At 40.0% G+C, this 22521-nt stretch overlaps 1 protein-coding gene across 6 annotated transcripts in view; it reads left to right on the top strand.

The window, feature by feature from the left end:
• ANO8 (anoctamin 8) overlaps positions 1 to 12224 on the top strand; it is a 101598-nt gene extending 89374 nt beyond the window's left edge. For 5 of the 6 annotated variants that reach the window (XM_083180161.1, XM_083180167.1, XM_083180163.1 and 2 more), the window contains exons 17-18: positions 397 to 507; positions 1081 to 12224. In XM_083180161.1, the coding sequence (XP_083036287.1) occupies positions 397 to 507; positions 1081 to 1731 (762 nt within the window). In that variant the 3' untranslated portion in view covers positions 1732 to 12224. The remainder of the gene's footprint in view (positions 1 to 396; positions 508 to 1080) is intronic. The other variant, XM_083180171.1, reaches the window with a different exon arrangement.
• The last annotated feature ends 10297 nt before the right edge of the window (positions 12225 to 22521 follow it).

Here is a 22521-nt window from a genome sequence, read left to right as displayed (position 1 = left end):
GTAGGAGAATCTGCCGCCACTGTGCATGTGCAGCTGCTCTATTCCTATAACATAGTTCATGTGCTTGAATTGTTTGTTTAGTAAGTTGAGTGTTTGTTTTTTTATAATTCATTTTTACCAACCACTTGTATTCTACTGAATATGGTATCTGAGGGTAGGTGACCTGTTAGCTCGAATTACATATTTGAGGTTCCCCTCCACTGCTTTCACAGTTCTTGGAATGTAGTTTTCTATTTCTTTTGTAATCAATTCTTCAGAATAAATCTTTGTCAACCTGTCTCCTCTCTCCGCATAGTGTTTATTTCCTTTTTGACTTCTAACAAATTGAATTCCAGCAAGCTGATTGTTCTTTTAATGAACTGTCAGTGACCCATACGTACTGTTTCTTCTTTGCAGCACTTTGCTCTTCTCCTGAAGTACATTATACATGTGGTGATTCCAGATATCCCTGGATGGGTGGCTGAGGAGATGGCAAAGCTTGAATACCAGAGACGAGAAGCATTCAAGGTATTAATGTCTTCTATAACACTTGTGCGGGCTGTATTGTTAGGACTGTCAATCATAATGAAGGGGTCTGGCAAAACACTGAAGGTGCTAATCTTGGATGGCAGCTGTTCAATTGAAGGTCTCTCCTAAACTGTGGAATATTAGTTAAACAATATGAACAGATAATGGCTTTCATAGTGGACTATGGAGTGACTTAAATACCAACCAATCCGCTCTTGTCATTTTTCAAGCAAAGCCAGTAACATATAAGCTGATTGGCTAGTACTTCAACTCTGTCCTTTTATAAAGTACACCTATCGGCTCTTTATGAATAGGTTTATGAAGGAAGAGTTCTCCTTGCCTTGGTTAGCAGTAGTCCTACATACTGCAAAGTTGTGAGTTAAGCTGGGTCCTATCCACCATTTATCTTTCCCAGTATCCAGTTTACATAATATAATTCTGTTTCTGCTAAAAAAAAAAAAAAATCACATCATGGAAAAGGCATTGGAAGGGTGGGAATACTGTGAGAAAGAATTATGTGTACCATCAATTCTTCCTCAATTTTTTTATTCGTATTTTCTCCATTCTTAACAGAAACATGAGCGTCAGGCCCAGCACCGTTACCAGCAGCAACAGCGCAGGAAGCGGGAGGAGGAAGAGAGACAGCGCCATGCAGACTATCATGCTCGAAAAGAGCGAGAGTCTAGGGGGGGAGAAGAAGGAAGATCTGGACAGGATTCTCAAACACATGAAAAGAACTCTAGTAAAACTAAGCCATGTGGTTCCCAAGGGGGGAACACTCATGATAAACCGAAGAGACCTAGCTCCTTGCTGGCAAGCAATAATGTGCTCAAACTCAAACAAATTATACCCCTACAGAGCAAGTTCTTGTCAGGGGCAAATGCCAAATCACCACAGTCTCCTCCAGGGGGAGATACCAAAATTCCAAGCTTCCTGAGCTTCAAGTTCTTGAAATCCCCTGAAACACGGAGAGATGCGCCACCAGAGCGAGCCCATTCTCCAACCAAGCCTTTCCATCCTGGGAAGCTGTTTAACTTTGGAAAGGGAGAAGGGCAAATAGGGGGTAATGGGTTGGGAGCACCAATCTCCTTGCAACCCCGAGGTGGATCCGCTGTGATAGCCTCATCAGATGGGACAGTTCCTGGAAAATCTCAGCTTAATGGCGTTTCAGAAGACCTGCCTTTGGACGATGTGGATGAGCAGGGAAAGGCACATAAACAGTGAGCCCCCTTGACCTTAAAACTGCCTCCATCCGTCTGATAGAATAAAGGCATAGGAGCACTACAAGAGGTGGGTTATACTGGGGAAATGGTTTCCCTTCCAAGAATCCTCTTAGTGCATGAGGATTCAACTGCTCTGGAGATTCCACCTTGCAACATGAGCTACACTGGTGCAAAATGCTATATACAGCTGTACCAATTTGCAACATGGAGGTACTATGCTGTATCATCATGATGATTATTGCTATACACTTCCAGCCTTACTGGATTCTGAACTTTTTGTGCTATGTGATGATGCTGAGTATCTCTATACACCTCAAGCTTTTGGATTAGTGAACATCATTATTCCAACTCACTGCAGTGTACTATGGTATTAAGGATGATGATGAGTATTATGCATGACTCTTCCCATCATAATGATATCATGGTATACCCAGTAGCCTACTAAGTCCAATACATATCTGAGCCCTTATATTGCTGAGGTGTATAGCGATCATAGGTATGTCTATAAAGAGAACTTCCACATCTTGTTCCTCCTGTCCAGATACAAATGGCAAACAAGGACATCAAAGATTTTGCTAGATGGAAATGGTTAAGGGTTGGAGAAGGCATTATGGGTATTGCAGATGGCATCCTACACTGCATTAACTTTTTGCAGGCAGTCGAGCTGTGGAGAGGGATAACTTTGCCACTACAACAGTTCATCATTGCCAAATTCCTGGTAATAACTCAACCACCTTCTTCAATTATTTAACCCCTTTGCTGGCAAAGGGGAGGTAAATACTTGGTTTTCTCCACAATACAGTAGAGACCCCCTGGCAGTAAAATAGGAAAAATAAGTTAAATTCAGTTAGGAACATCCTGGGTGTATTTATGATGGTCTTAGTAATGTGATGCTGATCCCTCTGTTGAGGGAGAAGAAGTCCAGTCCAAGAATGAAAGGTTACCATAGCGAAGTAAGTCCGTGTTCCCTAGTTTGTTTGTTGGCTTAAACTCTTTTAGAACTGTGGTGGAGAATTAAAAAAAAAAAAAAACACAAAAAAAACCGGGATGCAGTTTCACTGTGCATACGTGACTTTCTGTTGTGTATTAAAACAATGTACTCGTCTTACCTCATAACAATATGCCCCATAGTGTATGTTGGACAATTGGACACTTTGTGGTAGATACTTTTTCATCAGTGGGATAGTAATAGGCCTTGTAAGACAGATCTGCAAATTAATGTAGAATCTAAATAGCTGCTTTAAAAGATCCGGGTTTCACATACAGAGCTATTCAATTGGACACTTGTAGTAAAAACTCGGTTAATGCGCACTTCCACATTGATTCCTTTTTCCTTGCAGTTCCTGAAGCCGCAAGGAAAAATGCACCTCTGTGGTTTAACACTCAAGGTAATTCCCGGTAAATGAATTGGTCAGCGCAGGTACTAAGCCTTTGGCTAATTATATTCCCTCTGAAAGATCTCTTTACCAGACACTGGAACAGCATAATAGGGTTGTGCTACACTGGCACAGCATACGTATCCATAGTAGTATGTAGGTACTCATTCAATGTTTATGTCCACCACAGGTCATCGATTTGATCATATGTTTGGTTCGCTTTTCATTAAAATACATGTTGGTTGTAACCATTAGTAGAGTAGAGTACCTGCCTCCTCTACAAATTGCCTTTATGTGGGGTTGTATGTGAAGATACTCGCTTGTTTTCTTTTGCACTTTAATACAAAATTGCCATGGTGATGGTCATTGTGCTTCTGATCACGTTTCCCCTTTGCTAATGAAGTCTTCCCATTTGAGAGATCACCTAGCATCACCTTATTTACTATTGGTTATAAAAACATCTACAAATTCATCTGAACATTTAAACAAGGTAATAGGGCATAATAGGGGATATGTCAGATGTGGCTTCAGAAAACCAGCATTTTGTCGATAGATCTAGTATCATTTTCCAAATTTCCCTGTCCATAAATACATCTTCCAGTTCCAAGAAATCTATGATTTGAAATAAACTTGGACTCTACACATATTGGAAAGGGTGATGCAGAGATTAAACACTTCATTTCATTACCTTAAAATATCCTGCATCTGAAAGACCTATATGTCACATACCTTTCATATCAAGGTCTTCTGCAGAAGACTAGGCATACTTATAGATAACTATTATTGCTCACTATTCTCCTACAGACAAAGTCGGTGGTTCAGCCTGAGCATTATATGACCGGTTCTGTGGTCACATATGGGTAGATAGATAGACTTCTGGAACTCAGACAAACCACCCAGGCCAGATGGAAGAGCAATATCATCACAAGAGAGGGTGCATTATGCCCTATGCCTTCTTGCTTAAACTCCAAATGGCTGGCTGTTCAAGGTCCTGAAGCATCTATATTGGTTGACAAGATTATCATGTGTATTGGAATATACTTCCTTAATGAATGAAGTAGCCGCTCATTTTTGTATAATTCATGTTTCTCATTTATATACTGTATAATTGTTATGTTTGTCTATAGCTTTCTTGTTCATTTTAAAATTAGGTTGATAGTTATTTTAGGCTATCCCTGCCATGTTTTGGAGAGCCTCTCCTAAGAACCAGCTGAATCTGGGCAGTCTGAGATTTTATTGGGAATCTTTTTTTACAAGCATTGCATGTTCCTTTAGGAATAATGACACATACAAAAATATAGTGGGTGCTCTATTATATTGAATATGCAGACCTAGTTAGCAATTCTATCATTTAAGACAAGGGCAAATGTATAAACTGGTTATAACCCCTTTCTGCAAAGCTTTTCCCGAAAAAAAGGTATATTACTACTTCTCCAAAATATATATCAAAAGGCAGCCAATGGAGAAATCACAGTTACGGCTTCTGCTTATGTCAATACCAAGGGGTGATTCAGCTCCGCTCAGAGCGAAAATACATATGTATCACAATCGCCAAGGCATTCAAATGGGCGGGGGGGGGGGGGGATGCCTGGAAAGCCCAGACATCCTGGGTGCACCCAGAAAAACGCTGGGCATCCCCATGTGAACACCGGTGTGGCAGAGCCTGCACATGATGTCAGCTCCCGCCTTTTCCAGCCCAAATAGAATTCATATCAGACAGACTTTTATCTGCGAGCGGGCGGAAAAAAAAAGGCTTTTTCACACATACGGCCGCATGGGTAGCGTTTAACCACTCAGTAAGCAGTGAGTTTATGCTGCTTACCAAGCCATACTGAATTACCCCCTAAGAGTAGACAAGTGACAAGGAGCTCAGGCTGTCATGGAACAGTGCCATCCAGTCTCTCTGGACACCACCACATGCCATGAGATCTCTACAGGTTTTTTTTATTTATTTTTTACATCTGGTACATGCGCAATGTGGCCACAAAGGAGCGCTAAGTATCAGACAGGTAGGACAGAGACCAGCAGAGATGAGTTACTGTGGCGCCTTTGTAATACATTTTAGCGGTAAGACATATCTCTTGAAGCTGAAAAAATAGGCTTGTTAATACATTGGCACCCCCAGTATTCTGGGTAACCTGTCAATGCATGTTCCCATATATCCTTGTTGGAGCACAGGTGTATTCCTCACAGACTGACACACTTTAAAAGATCCTCGGGTGGTGCTAATTATTTCACTTGTTAAATAGAAAGAAGAGACGAGAGCTGCAAAACATGCAGTGACAGGTTGGCTTGTTGGGTGAACACCGATCAAAGAAAAAATGTACTTCCTTGTTGCATCTTTAAATTAGCCCCATTTGATAAGTATATAATATGATTGTAACTGTACATTCTCATAAATTTCTCTGACCGTGTCACGCTGCGCACAGCCGGGTTGTGAGCAGCCAGGCAGCATCTGAGCGAGAGCTCAGACGCTGCCCATCATTAGACTGCGCATGGGCAGTCTACTCCCGGGATTTCAATCCTAATGATTTTTGGACCAAATACCGGGATCCACCCAACGCCGGGATTGGCCACCCTAGCCGGGATGTAAAGAGTCCAATTTTGATCTAATTTTGTGAAATTTTCAATATTTTTTTTTTTAGCCTACAAAAGTCAGATATTTTGCAAAGTTGGCTAATGTAATAGCATCCGGGTTCATTAAAAGTCAAAGGTTTTTAGTGCCGAATAGGGACTTTTTATCGACCGATAAAAAGTCAAATCCAGATGTTTTGCCCATGTTGAACATATAACTTGGCCATTGTAATGGGAACAGAGTTATAAAGTTGGACACAAAGTAGCTCTATAAAGTCGTACGTAATTAGAGCTGTTTTTGGGTGAGTTGTATTCAGAAATGTTTACATTAAACTACAAGTGCACAATCACAGCACATAAATGCAATAAATAACCTTTTTTTAAATAATTTCTAACCTCTGACTTAGTCCAAATTTTTCTTGGCTGCTAATATTGTCTGTCATTACATCCCAGCCATAATGTGAACTGGGGCACTACAGTGTGCTTAATCCATTGTGGTGCTTGGAGTATTTAGACTTATATAATTGGAAGGGGACCAAACAACTTAGTTGTCCTGAGGTGCCACAATAGGGTTGCCAGGTCACCCCTGTAATAAAGGACACATATGGGCTTACAATAGGGTTTTGGTTAGTTACATAGTAGTATACCCTTACACCAGGTACAAAACACTCTGCTCCTTGACTTATGATATTAGTCACCTATGCTGTACTAGTTTATCTATGCTTATTGTCATCTGTGTTCAAATACCATTCTCCTCAATAAAGTAGGATGTCCAGGAGCAAAAGGGGTCATGTTGGAGAGACTGCAGTACATACATTGTATGTCTATGAATATTGAATAAAGACATACATATTTTATTTAATCAAAACTTGGTCATCCACAAACGTAGCGCACTTGTGACTGCATTTGTGAAGAGACTTTTGATTTTATCCACTGTAACTAGATGAATATGTAAGTTTTACTATGGAAGGGTGTTGGCAGACTCCACATCACACTTCCTGGCCATGTGGATAGCTTCTACTATGCTCTACCTTCTACTCTAATCCCCAAGTACTCCCAAAAGCTCATATTTTCAGTATCTTTGCTGTTCAAACAGGTGGGATAATTAAGGGCCAGAAATTCCCAAACTCGATACTCCAGGTACCCTCAAGCCAGATATACGCTGAGTGATGTGTCCCCAGCCAATGGGGGAAGTTTACAAAGATTGACGTTAACGGAACAACCAGGATCGTCCCAAAAATACGGCCTGAGAACTCAGCAAATTTATTAAGCTTCTGAGTTCTCAGGTTCCGTATTTTCCGATGGTGAAGTTATTCGTATTTGGCTGCTGAGTTCCCCCCTGTATTATTGGAATCAGCACTAGCTCAAAGAGCCCAGGGGCTGGTTATACTCGGGAGGGGAGACCCCACAATGTTTTTATTTAATTATTTACATATTTTTTCTTCTTTTTACAGAGAAGCATGCACAGATCTGACTGATCCATTCGTATTTTGAGCTGAATTCATGAATGAATTCAGCTATTTATACCCATTTGATCTTAGTAAATTTCCTCCTATATGTCAGCTCAATGGGCTTGTACATTATATCGGATCCTGGGTACACATTAGATGATATATGAAGGATGGAGCAATATATCACTCGGTCCTTCATTTACACAGAACTAGGTCACTTGTGTTATCGCTCACTTTGCATCTCAGTAGGGGCAACTGCTGGCGCCCGCCTTTTGGGCATACACACTGATATGCCTGATATGGGACTCCAATTCATTTGACTGAGATATCGGGACAATATCATCTCAGTGTGTAACAGGCTTTTAAGGATATTAATACTTGGCCACAGGTGGCTTAATTATTACCTCAGTCAATTTTATTTAACCATCTGTGCTGAGACATGGATATTTTTAAACCTGGACTGTTAAGGCACCTTGAAAATGGAGTTCGGGAACCATTTTCCTAGGCACTAAGCTGATAACATACAGTATGATATTGCGATTAATAGACACATTAATAAATTAGTATCGGGCCCCTTTTGAGATGTGGGGAGTATTATAAAAGAAAAAATTAGAAAAGCATTGCACATCTAAGTATATTTTCATTAATTCCAACTAGAAATATAAAAATGAAAAACAAAAAAAAAGTTATTGGTAACTAAACAATAAAAGCAAAAATGTTAATGGTCTTGACTGGTGTGAGTACTGTAAACTCTCAAGTATGGACCAAGCAACAAAAACATTTTTTTCTATATATAGAAAATACTTCACATGCCAAGTTTTTAAAATGTCCAAATGTAATTTAGAGCAAAGTATTTGGGAAACATGGTCATCAACTAAATAAATGACTTCCTAGCGGTAATATGCATGATATATGTACCATGTGACTAGAGGTACCATGTGACTAGAGACCTTTTTAATGTTATATCAATTTTTGAACATATAAAAAAACCTTCTTATGTTCTAACATGATTGCAGTGAGGAACAGTGGCAAAACATCCTGCCATTGGTGTAGCACATGTTACTATCTTATACTTTGTATTCCTTTCCAGCACTGTAAATCAACCAGACAAATGAAATGCAGTATAACAATTAAATACTATTCATTAACGTATATAATGATGCAAAGGGCCCGCCTACCTCTGTGTATGACCTTGGTATGTAATTGCATGCATGTAGCCAGGGATTGTATAATGGGTGATATAGACAATTGCCTTCCATTTTAAATCTATTGGGTAAAGTAAGCGGAAAAATGTGGTGCAGTTTGATAAAAGACGGAAACTAGTATTTAATAGGCAACTTGTTCATTTAGATACCAATGTCCAGGTTTCTTTTGTAGTAAAATGAGTTACGCCATTGACAAAGTCTCACTAAACTGGGTGATATAATCTTAGAGGTGCATACATACTGGCTGAGAGCAGAGCTAAAAATAAAGCACGTACTGTTTTATCGGGAACACTCCTTGTTGTAATGCAAGGGGTGTAAATATATGTATTGTTTTTTCTATGCAGGGTAGATACTGGCAGCATTTGCATGTAACACAAATACTAGACTGCTTTTCTTTTTATATTGCAATTTGAGTTTGGACACGACTCTCACATATTTTACATCTGCCCCACCTGCAATGAAACATGGTTTTACTTTGCTACCATGGAGAATCAGCCCCATAGTAATTACTAGTAGGTGAACACAACTCGTAAATTGGCATCTGACATACTTGCTAACATTTCCTGATTGTCTGGGAGACTACCTGCAATAGTAGTAATCACCCTGATGAGTCTAGAAATCTCCCTAATTGTATTGTACCCCCATTTATGTAGATGTTATATACTGCGGAAAAAAAATAAAGAAAGCTATATACATTCTAATGGAATAATCTGTGCCATTTCTTTTTAGGCACAGTGGGGAAGAAGAATTAAGCCCAGTAAAATGATACAGTGGTGATAATGCGATGATAAAGTGGAAGGTGATAACGCACCAGCTAATAAGTTATGTTTGAAAAATGACTGTTAGGAGTAGATTGGCTGTTACATTAGCACCGTACACTTTATCACTTCACCAGGCTTAATAAATCCCTATGGCTGCATTCATTTTTAAATAAGGTTTCTTGTGGCAACTTATATACGGAACATGTAAAGCACAATACATGATCAAGCCCTGAAAAGTGTTTGTGTCTGTTTTCATCAACAAATAGATTTGGGATGCACTCAGCATCCTGGCATTCATAATGTACTGACACCGGAATCCCAAAGTCAATGGGGATGCCGGCACTGAAATCCCGACTGCCAGGATGCCATTCGCAAGTATGTCAGGGCAGGTTAGGGTTAGGCGAGGGAAAGGGGGTGGGGCGTTGTTGATTTATGTACTGGGGGGGGGGGGGGTAGGTAATGCTGCAGGAGGAGGGTAAGTAGACTTACCTGACCCTTGTTGGGATTCCCTCCTTCAGAGTGCTGGCGTCTGTATCCTGAATGCAGGCATCCCAAACGCTGGTCATCCATATGTATCCCGTAGATTTTATTAGCTGTATTTGGATGGGTCATTTGTATGTAGCAGTACACATCTGCGCTCATAGATGGTACGTTCAGAATCTATCTAAAATACTTTTTCAAATGTAGGCACCTTTGGGCCATATTCTTGCAAGTGTGGGAGTCTTATGCCTCCTGCATCGTATCCAGTGTACTGATCTTTTTAATGTCTGTAACATTTTATAATGAAATATATGCGGCATAATCCCTTTAATAGTAAGACTACTATACTTATACAGTTTTAACATAGAGCTGTCGAAAAATATAGGAAAGGCAAAATGCAATGCTGTTTATTGGGTTACACAGATCAAGCTGTATAAAACCACAAATAGCAAACATTTTAAGACTTAATAACATTTAGACTGTGCAGGTGCCAACTGACTTGGCAGTCTGACTTCTCAATAAGAAGCTGCGTTATTGGCCTCTACCAGCTGTATCACAGCACCTCTGTTGGCTGACCTGTCACGGCAATCCCAGCACATTAGTGTCTCCTCTGTTAGCCATGTTTGAAGCATGAGCAGCTGCACTGGTCTTAAATGGTCATTTCAGAGTAAAACAAAAAGCCTGAAAGAACATAACACTTTAACAGCAAAATCATTTGTTAGCGTATCATTTTTAGTCACTTGGCATTTGCCATCCTTTTCTGCATTTCATGAGTATAGCAAAGCATGAGGTATTATCTTAAACAGCACAGGTCTGAAGAGGCAGAAAGGGTTACTTACAGAGCTGCAAACATTCAACCCCATAGTGTGCCTCACTGGTCTTGTGACATCATGGGGTGCACTTAGAGGGCCAGATGTACTAAACTTGAAAAGTGATAAAATGGAGAGTGATAAACCACCAACCAATCAGCACCTAACGTCCATATCACAGGCTGTGTTTCAAAAATGATTAGTTGGTGGTTTATCACTTACCATGTTATCACTTTTCAAGGCTTAAACTCTCACTGTGGGCGAGATGTACTGTCAGGTACGGAACACAACGTACGCAACATACGTATGTGCTCTCTTCCTCTGCACTAAATGCATTTGTATGTGTGGTTTTACATTCAGCTAATTTGTATTACATTATGTATACATTTGTATTACATGATCCCGAGAGATGGTACAAGGTGGGCAAGCATCCAGTAAGATTATGTTTCTATAATTGTGATAATTAGATGTAGACCGTCACACAGATAGGCAGCGCATAGCTCTAGTTAGGGCATTAATACACAATTATTTACTGCTATTACTGGAACAAATGCAAATATTTTTAACAGGATTTGTGTTGATATGTCTATTTCATGCATTCTTGGGATACATGTGCCCTCCCGTAGAAGAGTCCCCATTTATAAAGGCTAGCACAAGTCTAATAGGGGCAATACATAAATAATCTCTCGACCCAATTTAGAACATGTTGGATTGTGATGATTAGCAAGAAACAGGATTAGGAAATCACGGGACTCCTCCAATTAATGTATGGGCTCAATTGCCCATCAATATAGATTATAGTGCAAGGGAGCCACATGTAGCATCTTCTGGGGTGTAGATCATCTCACAGGCCATGTCTAGGCTGACACCAAAAGCTCCACACAAGCAAGAGTTCAATGTGAAAAAGGTTGACATGAGTTTTTTCTAATTCTTTGGTTGTCAATGTCGACACATGAGCACATGGACCCATAAATAGTGTACTATGTACCCTCTCATGGCTTGCTTCAGGCCAAGTGCCTTGCTCCACTACCGCTGAGCTTGGTACACTGGTATGGCTCCCAATCGGCATACACGTAGGTAGCAAAGCATGGAAAAATAAAAAAAAATATGGGTTGACCATTGCCATGGCGACCTTTTGCTTGTGCCAAACCTTTTGCCAATGTTGACTTGTCAACGTCAGTGTTGACCTACTCTGTGTCCATTTAGACATTATGAGCCATCCGTATACCCATCTTCTCATGGTAAAAACTAGGCAGACTAGGGATCTTCTTATATTATGCTCATATACATTTAAGTTAGTTCCAGGTTTAGACTACAAAGCCTCCCCATCCCTATGTATAACTACTTTTTAAAGATATGCTTGAAGGTGCCAGTAACAGGGCTATAGTTTTGGTGAGTTGTGTAAGCATTTACATTTTTGTGCACAATTCTACAAGTGTAAATAACAAAATTACTTTAAATCTTTTAACAAACAGTATTCAGTAATACAAAAAATGGAATTTAATGAAGGGCTAGTTCGTAGTGATAGTGTCTGCATAAAGTTACGTCTTAAAAGTTAAGGGTGGCTGTGAATCCTATGTATGCATAGTGAAGTCTAAAGGCCCCCATACACTACACGATTTGGCCCTGATTTCACCTGATTCTGGAGGATTGGGCCGAGAAATCGGGTGAAACTGGGCAAATTGCGTAGTGTATGACATCCGATCTGATCCGATGCGCGGTCCCGTGTACATCGGATCAGATCCGGATGTGGGACGGTCTGCACATAAGATTAATCATGTGCAGCCGTCTGGGGGAGTGACAGGAGCAGGCTGGGGGCCGGGTCCGGTCCTGGGTACCTGTAGGTGCAGGCTGTAATCTGTATTGTGCACTGGGAGAGCCTCAGTCTCTTCAGATGTAGCGGCGCTGCGGCAGGCAGGGTCAGGAGCGGGGACCGCAGAGCAGCGGGAGAATAGAAACCATCTTATTCAAAAGACTGGGCGGCCACTGATTGGCTGAGTTCTCAGCCAATCAGCGGCCGCCCAGTCCTTTGAATGGGATTTCTTTCTATTCTCGCGCCGCGCACCCGGTCTCTCTGCATCTGCGGTCCCCGCTCCTGACACTGCCTGCCGCAGCGCCGCTACATCTGAAGAGGCTGAGGCTCTCCCAGTGCACAATACAGATTACAGCCTGCACCTACAGGTACCCAGGACCGGACCCCGCCCCCAGCCTGCTCCTGTCACTCCCCCGGCCGGTCCCCACTCCCATCCTGCCGCTCGCCCCCCGCCTGCAGCTCCCCGGATTTTTCATGGGATAAATCGCAACCGATTTATCACATGTAAAATATGGCACATGAAGTGCCAAATGTTATCAAGCTCCCCCGGGGAGTTGCCGGGGAAGCTCAGGGTAAATCGGGGCTGACTTGTCCTTAGGACAAGTCGCCCTAGTGTATGGGGGCCTTAAGAAGTGCATTTGGTCAAATTGTTGTAGATTACTTAATTATGCAGAGCATTGTTGAAATCCAACAATACTGTGTGACCATGTGCAGCTGTCCATGGCTGTCCTGAGCTTCTGGAGGATTGCCTTCAGGAAGATAAGTTCCTCCAGCCGCAGGACTGTTGGTGGATCAGCTTCTAGAATCTGCAAGGAGGCTCCATTAACTCAGTCGCATAAGATGCAACCATGTTCGGGAAAGACCATCCTGATGTGGTCACATCTGAAGGGACCATGTCAGGAAGTTAAGGGTGCTGTCACAAACTGCAGCCACCGTAATTTAGAGGCATTCATTTGAGCCAAACAGAATGCATCTGAAAAAGAAATTTAAAAGATGATTGATCCTAATGACGATCAGAGGGGAATATACAAGGCTACTTGGGGAGACAAGGTGAATGCACGAAAAACGTAAAAAGTTTGAGTATAAGTCTGCCTTGTCTCAAGACTTGAAGGCACCATACTGAATAATAATCCGCTTTCATTTTTATTTTATTCTGCATTTCTGAGCATACATCCAAAAATCTGTGTTTATAAATTCTAATAAATCAGAATACAAGTTTGGACAAGATAATCATCTCATTGGGGTTGAGTGATATTTGAGTTATGTTCTCCAGATATAAATTTGAGAGTAGTTAAAATGGAATATTGTTAGGAGAATATAGCACTTTACTCATCAGTGATGGAAGAACCTTTATATCAATCAAGCTAATAATATATTTAAAAGGTCTCTAAATGTAGCATTCAAGTTATTCAGATTTTGTTCATGGATAAAAGTTTTTCCTAGGCGTCAGTGACCCTATTAAAAGATTATGTAAATAAGTTTTCTGAAGCTGAAGTGATAAGAGACAACTGCTTGCAGTGAGGCACATGACGAGGCTGCATAGTGTCTACCAAATTGCTACTGCCATGGATATTGTGATTCATTTATTTATTGAAGCTACAGTACAATTACAATCCTTCATTAACCTTTAAGACCCATTAATTGGGTTCAATTGTAAAAACAAAGCTTATATGTTTATAGAATTAAAATTGTTGCTGTATGTATAATACATGATGACGAGATGATGTCCTTACACATGAGGGGATTAATTCTTAAAGAGCTGGTGACATTGGGATAGCCCTGATTAACCTCCCATGTTAATATGTTGCTTTGACTGGTAACCCACTGCTTAAGTAGGGATCTAGGTAGATGGCCTCTAGCTAACCCTTGCAGCCAGCAGATAATATTGTACTTTATAGGGATTGTTTTAATGAATGAAGTACTTTTGCCAGGCTTATTAAACCTGGTCCTAGCCAATTCAGTTGTGGCCTTCAGTATTTCGAAATTGGTTTCAACTTCTACAACCCGGTATGGCCTGTATGGATGTTTAAAGACTCTAGTCTTACTAGTTTTAAATATGATCAAGATTAGTTTTGTAACAGCGATATTGTCTATTTAGCCTCTAGACACCTAGTATATAAAGTTATAATGAATGCCTCCAGCACGTCACTTAGAAATGTTTAAAAAAAAAAAAAAAAACTTATTAGAAAATCAAAGCTATGCAAGAGAAGCAAAAACTTATTAGTACTTATTACTTTTTTTTTTTTTACAATTGTGTTTTGTTTGTTTATTACTGTTTCAGAAATCTTGGAAAGTGCTCTTTGAAGTGCTTCTGCCATTTTCTGGTGCTACATACTGTATATGGCACACGTGGTCGTAAAAATCTATAAATCGGTCTTCTTAATAAACCTTGGCCAGTGTAGACTGGCAGAACGGTGTCCTGGGATATCGTGTGTACTACTGAACCTATGTTGTGAATCCACGGTAATAGTTTACCTGTCCTGGGAAGAACCGATCTGCTAAATGGAGTTTTCATACCAGAAAGAGTATCTTCACTCCATAACACATGTATGAAATTTATTAAAGCTCTCTAAACATCTGTACAAAAAAAAATGGTTGCATTCACTGGAATAGCCTACAAAATAGAACTGATAAGCGGTTATGGAATATACTGGTCACATGTAGGCTTGCAGTTCTTCTTCCACATTGATCATTTCTTGCCTTGCAGATTATACAACCCCTAATATTGCTAGAGCAAGTCTACATTCCATAACAAGATTTTTTTTTCGATCTGTAAAGAATGAGATGTCATAGAGGGACATTTTAGTCCAAGACTGCAATCCTGGTCTACACTTGCAGCCAAAAGCACTACTCACAACATGATTTGCTTGTATCTTCCCTGTTCAAAAAATTATTACCCATAACAATGAAGGTACAGGCCACACAGAATGTGTTAGTACCCCCCGCCCGCACGCACACACACAGTCACAACTGCAAAAATCTGTCAATGAAGCATAGTCTTTTTGGGTTCACAGGAACTCAGTGCTATAGTTTAAGGCCGTCTTCTTTTGCTGAATTACACTTTTATGGGGACACAGGTAAGCACTGCTACTTAAGTGAGCATTTCGCTAGTTTTAATCTCTTGTTACTGAACCTAAAACAGCTCTTAAATGGAGATTGTTGATCCCATCCGTTTTATTAAATAAAATGTTAGACATATCTGAGTATGCATTTGTCCTTCTTGCCTGTAGCAGGAAGACCTATCTGGTCTTAAAAGTTACTAAAAACTTTTTAAAGGCATCTTATGTAAATAGAAAGTACTGGCAGATAAGTAGTCACTAATATAACCAACAATATTGAGGTCACTGTCAATAGTGGTTCCTGGAAGCATTATACAATGAATGTATTCATGTCAAAATTACAGGGCTGTATACACTTCAGGAGTCCATGCTCCTAAAACAGTACTGCCAGTACCTACATCCTAAGAGGCCCTTCTATTGACCACAATAGATCTGCATCTTCCCATGCTTCTTAAAACCTCTTGCGCCCTTCTAGATCAGTCTGACTGGCTCTGGCATCTACATTTATTTTGTCTACTTTTGGATTATTGCACTAAAGTTCCAGACTGAACAAATTTTAAGTGCACCTTTTATGGCCAAAATTCGTTTTTTTTTTTTTTTTCCATAACGATGGTATCCGTTTTGTGTAGACCGTTCTGTCCGTTTTTATCATGGTACTGTAGGAGCATTGTGTATCATGACAACAATCATATTTAACAAATTGGTCATGGTAGTATAATAATAGGGGAGGGCGGAGAACCTGCAGCCAGAGAGAAGTTGTAGGCAACTTACGCCTCAACACTGTTTGCAATTCTATATAATGTTTGTCATTTCTTCATAAAAAAAGATTTTAAACAAAAAATATTTCATAAACAAGCAATGATTCAGTAGTCCTCTATTGCCCCAAGGTGGTAATGCAGTTCTGAAACGATGAATGTTTGTACCAATGTAGAGGAAGCATAGTCTCCAGGGTAGGTACTGTACCTGTTTGTTTTAGTCAGCAATATAAATTGACAAAGTCTATAGATGGTTACAAATAATTTCATGAATCCATTATTTTGACTGCAGGAGGCGCATACTAAATATGACATTCTATTACTAGATTTACATACTAGTTGTAATGGATCAGATAACGGACCTGTCTTCTACTAAAGACCTGCAGAGCTTTGCGTTTCACCTGTTCTACATTTCCTATAGTGGAGATTCTGATTTACATACTCGGCTTACATTATTTTAAATAAACAGCTGGGATAGGGGATATTTATTTCTTTAATTTATTTTCTCATATTTTTGTAAAATCAGCAGAAATGCAATAAAATATATTTCAAGAAAATTCAGCCTCTGTGGATTTATTTTTTTTATTTATTTTACAAAGTGATGCATGACTAAACTACATACATTTTCAGTTTGCCTTCAGTTCAGTCAAATACATGTTGCCTGTAGATAACTGCTTATTTGTATACAGGTAATCATTGAAGCATAGGTTCAAAGTGAAATTGGTGGAATGTAAAAACCATGCCTGTCCCAATACAGGATCAAATGAAAGCAAGAGTCCAACTAGACTGTAAGTGGTACAAACCCACAAACTACTGGAAGACACATTAGACCCGATTGTCAGTCACATGTAATCCTGTTGCTCTTCAGACTGCTTTAGCAACTGCTGTGTGCTGTGCCATATGCCTCTATGCAAACCCCCCTCCTGCCACACACACACTTATGAGAACAGCCATAATTATTATACATTAATTGACTTATTGCTTACAGGGGGTGTGGCCATAAAATGCTAACTCACAATGCCGGCAGCTACACGGTGACCTTATGCTGCAGTGCCCAGCTCCTAGAAAACGTCTCCTCTGGGTGTCCATCTCCTCCAGGAATGTTGGATATGCCCCCAGAGTGATGTAACATGGCATTCTATGAGGCCACACCCCCTCCCTGTGAGGCCACAGCCCTGGATTAAAGTGAATGTGGGCTTCCTTCCAGACCACGCCACCTTCTTGGTAAACTGTGGGTACTATTAAAGGCTGCTGGTGTCACCAACCACAGTGGTCCCTCTGTTTACATTTTCAAAGTTCCCTAATTTGCAGTGTGTTCTAGCTGCATATTAATCTGCCACAGATCATAATTGACAGGAGACAATGCAGAGTGCAGGATGACTTCCAACTAAGAAAACATTATCATAAATTGGTTTCATTTATTCACTGCATAAAACGTAATTGCAAAGGAAGTATATGTAACCACCAGGAACAAGCAACAGTTGTACAATGGTTAGCCTCTAGCAATCATTTATGGTGATACCATAGTTACCAACATTTATTTTCCAGAGTTGTTGGTTTATTACCATTATTATTTACAGTTTCTTATATAGCGCAGCAGATCTCAGCAGGACCTATGCACATTAGTCCCATCATATTGTGGAATATAGTAATGGGACACAATGCATAGAAAATATTTATTACAGAATAAGAATAAATTAGAATTGGATCAATGGGGCAGATGTATTAAGCCTGGTAAAGAGATAAACTGGAGATAAAGTGGAAGGAGATAACGCACCAGCCAATCAGATCCCAACTGTCATATTTCAAACACAGCTGATTGGCTGGTGCGTTATCTCTTCCATGTTATCTCCACTTTATCTCCAGTTTATCTCTTCTCCAGGCTTAATACATCTGCCCCAATGTGCTTAATAAGTAGAATTGTTCTGTCTAATTGCCAGACAGTGGAAAATTTTTTATATTGGTATAATTCCTGAAGACTTGAGACTGCAACAGTTCAGAAGAGATTGGTGATCTTATGTTACAGCCCCAGTTCCATGTCATTATTTATTCATAGTGTCAAGCTACTTTACAGCTGTTAAGAAAAAAAAAAGATATAACTATGAACTGGTACCTTGTGCTTGCAAGTTTACATCTATACAAAATATAGCTATGACTAAAGCAGTAGCCATATTTTTCTCTAAACTAATTTGAAACTATCAAAAAAGTTATTGATTTGTAGTTAATTTTGGAATAAACCAGAATGGATAGCAGTCAGAATATAAATATATTTTTTAAATAAAGGAAAAGCGCATAAAAAAAAAAAAGTGATGGGACACTTTTGTTGCACAACCTTTATTAAGGCAATTAATACAAATAGAGCTTTCCGATACTAGGCAATAGGTATGGTGAGTTTTTTTTTTTTTTTTGTGAAAGCTTCATATTTTGTTCCTACTCCATTGATACAGTTGATGTGACTTGCCAAATGCTTGTTTTTACTCATCTGTCTAAAAGTATACTCTCCCAGAATCATTACATTACTATGCTTTTTAGCAAAATTCCAATCTGGCTTTGGTATTTATTCCAAACAAGTTTGTTTGTTTATTTATTCCAAACAAGTCCTCATAGGTAATCTTCTGTTGAATAAGTTTTGCACGGTATGATTAGATATGGACATACCTTGAAGTTCGACTTTGGTCAAAAAAACAAGTAAAACTTCCATCTTCACCATCTATAATACCCCGTTCTCTGTGCTAGGCATATTCCCAGGTCTAGCATGTCGACCTGGCAAATTGCCTTTTAACATGGGTTCAAACCGTGTCAAAATTCCTGGGTCTCCAAACCTGCTTCTGCATGCAGACACGGGTTGACCCGTTCACACAAAAACAGCGTTAAAAGGCAAATTACCAGGTAGAACTGCATCAGCCGGGAAATTGCCATAGCAGTGAGAACGAGGCCCAGCACTGCAGTCCCTAGCATTAAAATGCTGGGTAAAAGTCGTGTTGCTCACACTGAGAAGATCAAAAAGAAAATAGTGCCATGTTCACACTGCCAGACTCTACTTTGCTTTCTGTGGTCCATGCTCACAATGATACCAAACAGCAGAGTGGCCACTTTTCTACATATAAATTGGCTGAATGTAGTTTTTTGGTACATTTATTAACAGTTTCTTATATAGTGCACAAATTCTGTAAAATGAAAGCTATACAAAAAGTTTGAGAACAAATATTAAAAACATGAGCTCCAAAATAAAGTTTTTTTTTTTTTAATGGACAAATTATAGATTCGCAACAATAAAGAAAAAAAATAGAGAGGCTTGTCTGGACCATGAAGCACAGGCAGTGGTCTAGCCCACCATCAGAGACTAGTCCACTGAGGCAAAGACAAGAGAGCGATTTAAACACACACTTGGTATAGACTTGGTATAGACATAAGTAGATCCTTACGAATAATTAAGTAACAGATCGGCATTGACATTACTAAAAGTATAAATGAAAAAGGGCAGAGTAGATGGGCCAAGGGGTTCTTCTGCTGTCAAATTCTATGTACTACAGAGTAGAGCAGTGGTCAGGGAACTCGGCCCTCATTACCCCACGCAGTGCATGTTTTGCAGGTCTCCTCACAGAATCACAAGTGAAATAATTAACTCCACCTGCGGACCATATAATATGTGTCTGTGAGTAATTAGTACACCTGTGCACCTGCTGGGTTACCAGCAAAACATGCACTGTGTGGGTTAATGAGGACCGAGTTCCCTGACCACTGGAGTTGAGGAAGGGCTTCTGGCATGGTGAATCAGAATTTGAAATCTTTTTGTCCACATTAGAAAGGATTGTAACACAGGCACATTTATAAAGTCTGGTGAAGTGATAAAGTGGAAGGTGATGAAGCATCAGACAATCAGTGCCACACTGTAATTTTTTTAAACCAAGCCTGTAACTTGGCAGTTAGGAACACAAAGGCTGTATACAATTACCACATGGGATATAAATATATATTGAATATTTATTATTACAATGATAATAAAAAAAAATAATTGAACATTAACATTTAAAAATGTATATTACACATGTACCCTCCCCTGGCCTCTGCTGTGGTTTGTCCCTATTAGGGAAGGACAGTTCTGGCAACAAAGTGGCAGATTGGGCAGAAATAATGGGCATCTGAGATGTACAGTCAGTTTTAAGAGTATAGGGTCTCACCACTTTTAATTCAGGATTTTTCCGGGCTTGGGTCCGTTGTCCTCACTATTTCTGCGGAGAGGTTTTCCTTTTTTGTAGGAGCAGCCGCTGGAGGAATAGCAAGGGCCTTGTGGAGCTTCCCTGGTGGTGACCTTGTTTGTTTTTCTCTTGAGTAGTACTCAGATTTGTTAGTGCCCAAATGGATGATCTTTGAGAATCGCCAGATAAATTCACCAGGTGAAAGGGGTAGCAGAGTCCTGAATCCTTTGGGTGTTAGCCAAAGGGGGGGTGCAATGGCCCACTGACGCGTTTCGCTGTTAAATCAGCTTTTTCAAGGTGGCAGTTAGGGTCTGATTCTGCATTCGGTTTCTGCATTGTCGCCTTTCAATTTATCACTTCCCCAGGCTCAACAAATCTGCCCCACAGTTTGCGGACACCTTCCCAGTGTGGTTAGGCCAAGACAGCCATGCTTTTAATAGGGCAACACCCTATGTTTTTCTAGGAAATACATTGCCATTTTATATTTTGCTCTTAAGACGCTGCGTAGTAAATAAACCAGTGACATGAAGTTTTACATATGGAGGAGGAAGAGGGTTGGTTGGCAAGTGCAACTTGTAGTAATTGGCACCCTGAACTTAAAGGGCATTTTGTAGTGCCATGCAGTACTCAGTGGTCTAGTTAGCAAAGGGTTTTATCCTATGGCAAGAAAATGACCCAAAACAGTACCAGGCTATGTCAGAGCTACCTTAGAGAACACGCATGTAGGCTTCATATCATGTATTGTCCAGCTTTAAACCTCGTTGAGCTTGTCTGGAATGAGCTGGACAGGAAGGTAGAAGCAAAGCAGCCTTTACATGCAACACATATGTAGCCTCTGCAACAGCGTTGGCATGAACTTACTGGCTAGCGTGTCATTTCCAGTGTAACAGGTCTGTTCAGCTCATATCTGCAATCTACAATGGTTTATTGTATGGTTTACTTCCCAAGGATATATTAAACAGTGTAAATATCAACTAAAATAGTGAAGTTGATTGCAAGGAGAATAAATTTAAGTTTTGCATGCACTTTTACATCGAATCCAATGTAAAATAGGGTCCCAGGGACCATTTCACATTGGATCCAATGTAAAAATCGGGTCGGTCGCATTGCATGCGATTTGGTCGCATGTGATGCGCCCGACCCAATTTTTATGACCCGATAAAAATCGGTGGTGCCGTGCTAGGAAACAAGTACCCAATATATTATTAGGGAAAGTCTGCGGATATTATAAGCTAGCCTAAGCAGGTGTGTTATCAGGGAATGTTACAGGGTTGGGCACTAGGGGAAAGTCTTTAGACAAAGTAATGTCACAAATATGGGGACCAAATGAGAGGTGGAAATAAAGGGAGATATTCTGAGATAAATAAGGCAAACAAGTAATAGAGACTGACAGCATGTGTAGAACATACAGGGAGTACAATTAGTGAAAATGCTTGTAGGGGTGAAATCCTGCACAGGAGGAGCACCAGCCAAAAGGGAACTGTAATAGTTGGTGTAAATGAAGTGTGAGAAAAAAAGTCTGGGTTGTGCTTTGAGTGTGATCCTGTACCTGTATATTCTATAGATTTTCTTTTATGTACATTACAGGATCGTCATTACAGATTGGATAGATGTAGGGAATAAAGAACAGCTATAATTTTTTTTTTTTCTAGAAGTGCCACTGTATGCATACAAAACATTCACATTAGCATGGCCTTTTGAATAGTATACACAAGTCCCATGCATAAACACGACACCGGACTGAGGAGGACGGGTGACTGGTGCATGGGTAAGTCAACTCACTGGGATTCAATTCAGGACTTTTGTGTTTCCAACATATGACCAAGCAATCATATTAGCTGAATAAGAGAAGACAATGGAATAATGGAGTGTGCTAGAGAAGAATAAGATCATGAGAGCTTACCTACAATACTAACAGGAAGGGATGAACAGTTGGAGGGTGAATTGGGAAATATATGTTGAAGGGTTGAAGATATTGATTAAAGAGGGCAGGTTACATTAAAACTGGGGAAGCTGGTAGTCAGCCTGCGTGAGCTAGGGAGTTGGTTCCAGAGAATAGAGGCATCTCTGGCAACATTCTGACACAAGGATGACACTTAAGCTGGGTACACACTAGTAGATATATATATATGTATGTATATATATATATATATATATATATATATATATCTAAGATATATATATTATGCAGATCAAATCGATCTGCAGATATATCTACAGATGGATCAGGCAGCGTGTCCGCCATATACACAGCTCAATCAATCAGGACGGACATCCCAAAATGGGTGGGTGCAAATCACCAGCACTCC

The sequence above is a fragment of the Crinia signifera genome, chromosome 1 (genome assembly GCF_055691185.1).
Source record: "Crinia signifera chromosome 1, ASM5569118v1, whole genome shotgun sequence".
Lineage (NCBI taxonomy): Eukaryota > Metazoa > Chordata > Amphibia > Anura > Myobatrachidae > Crinia > Crinia signifera.
The sequence above is the reverse complement of the archived record's forward strand: the minus strand, read 5'-3'. Positions and strand labels throughout refer to the sequence as shown.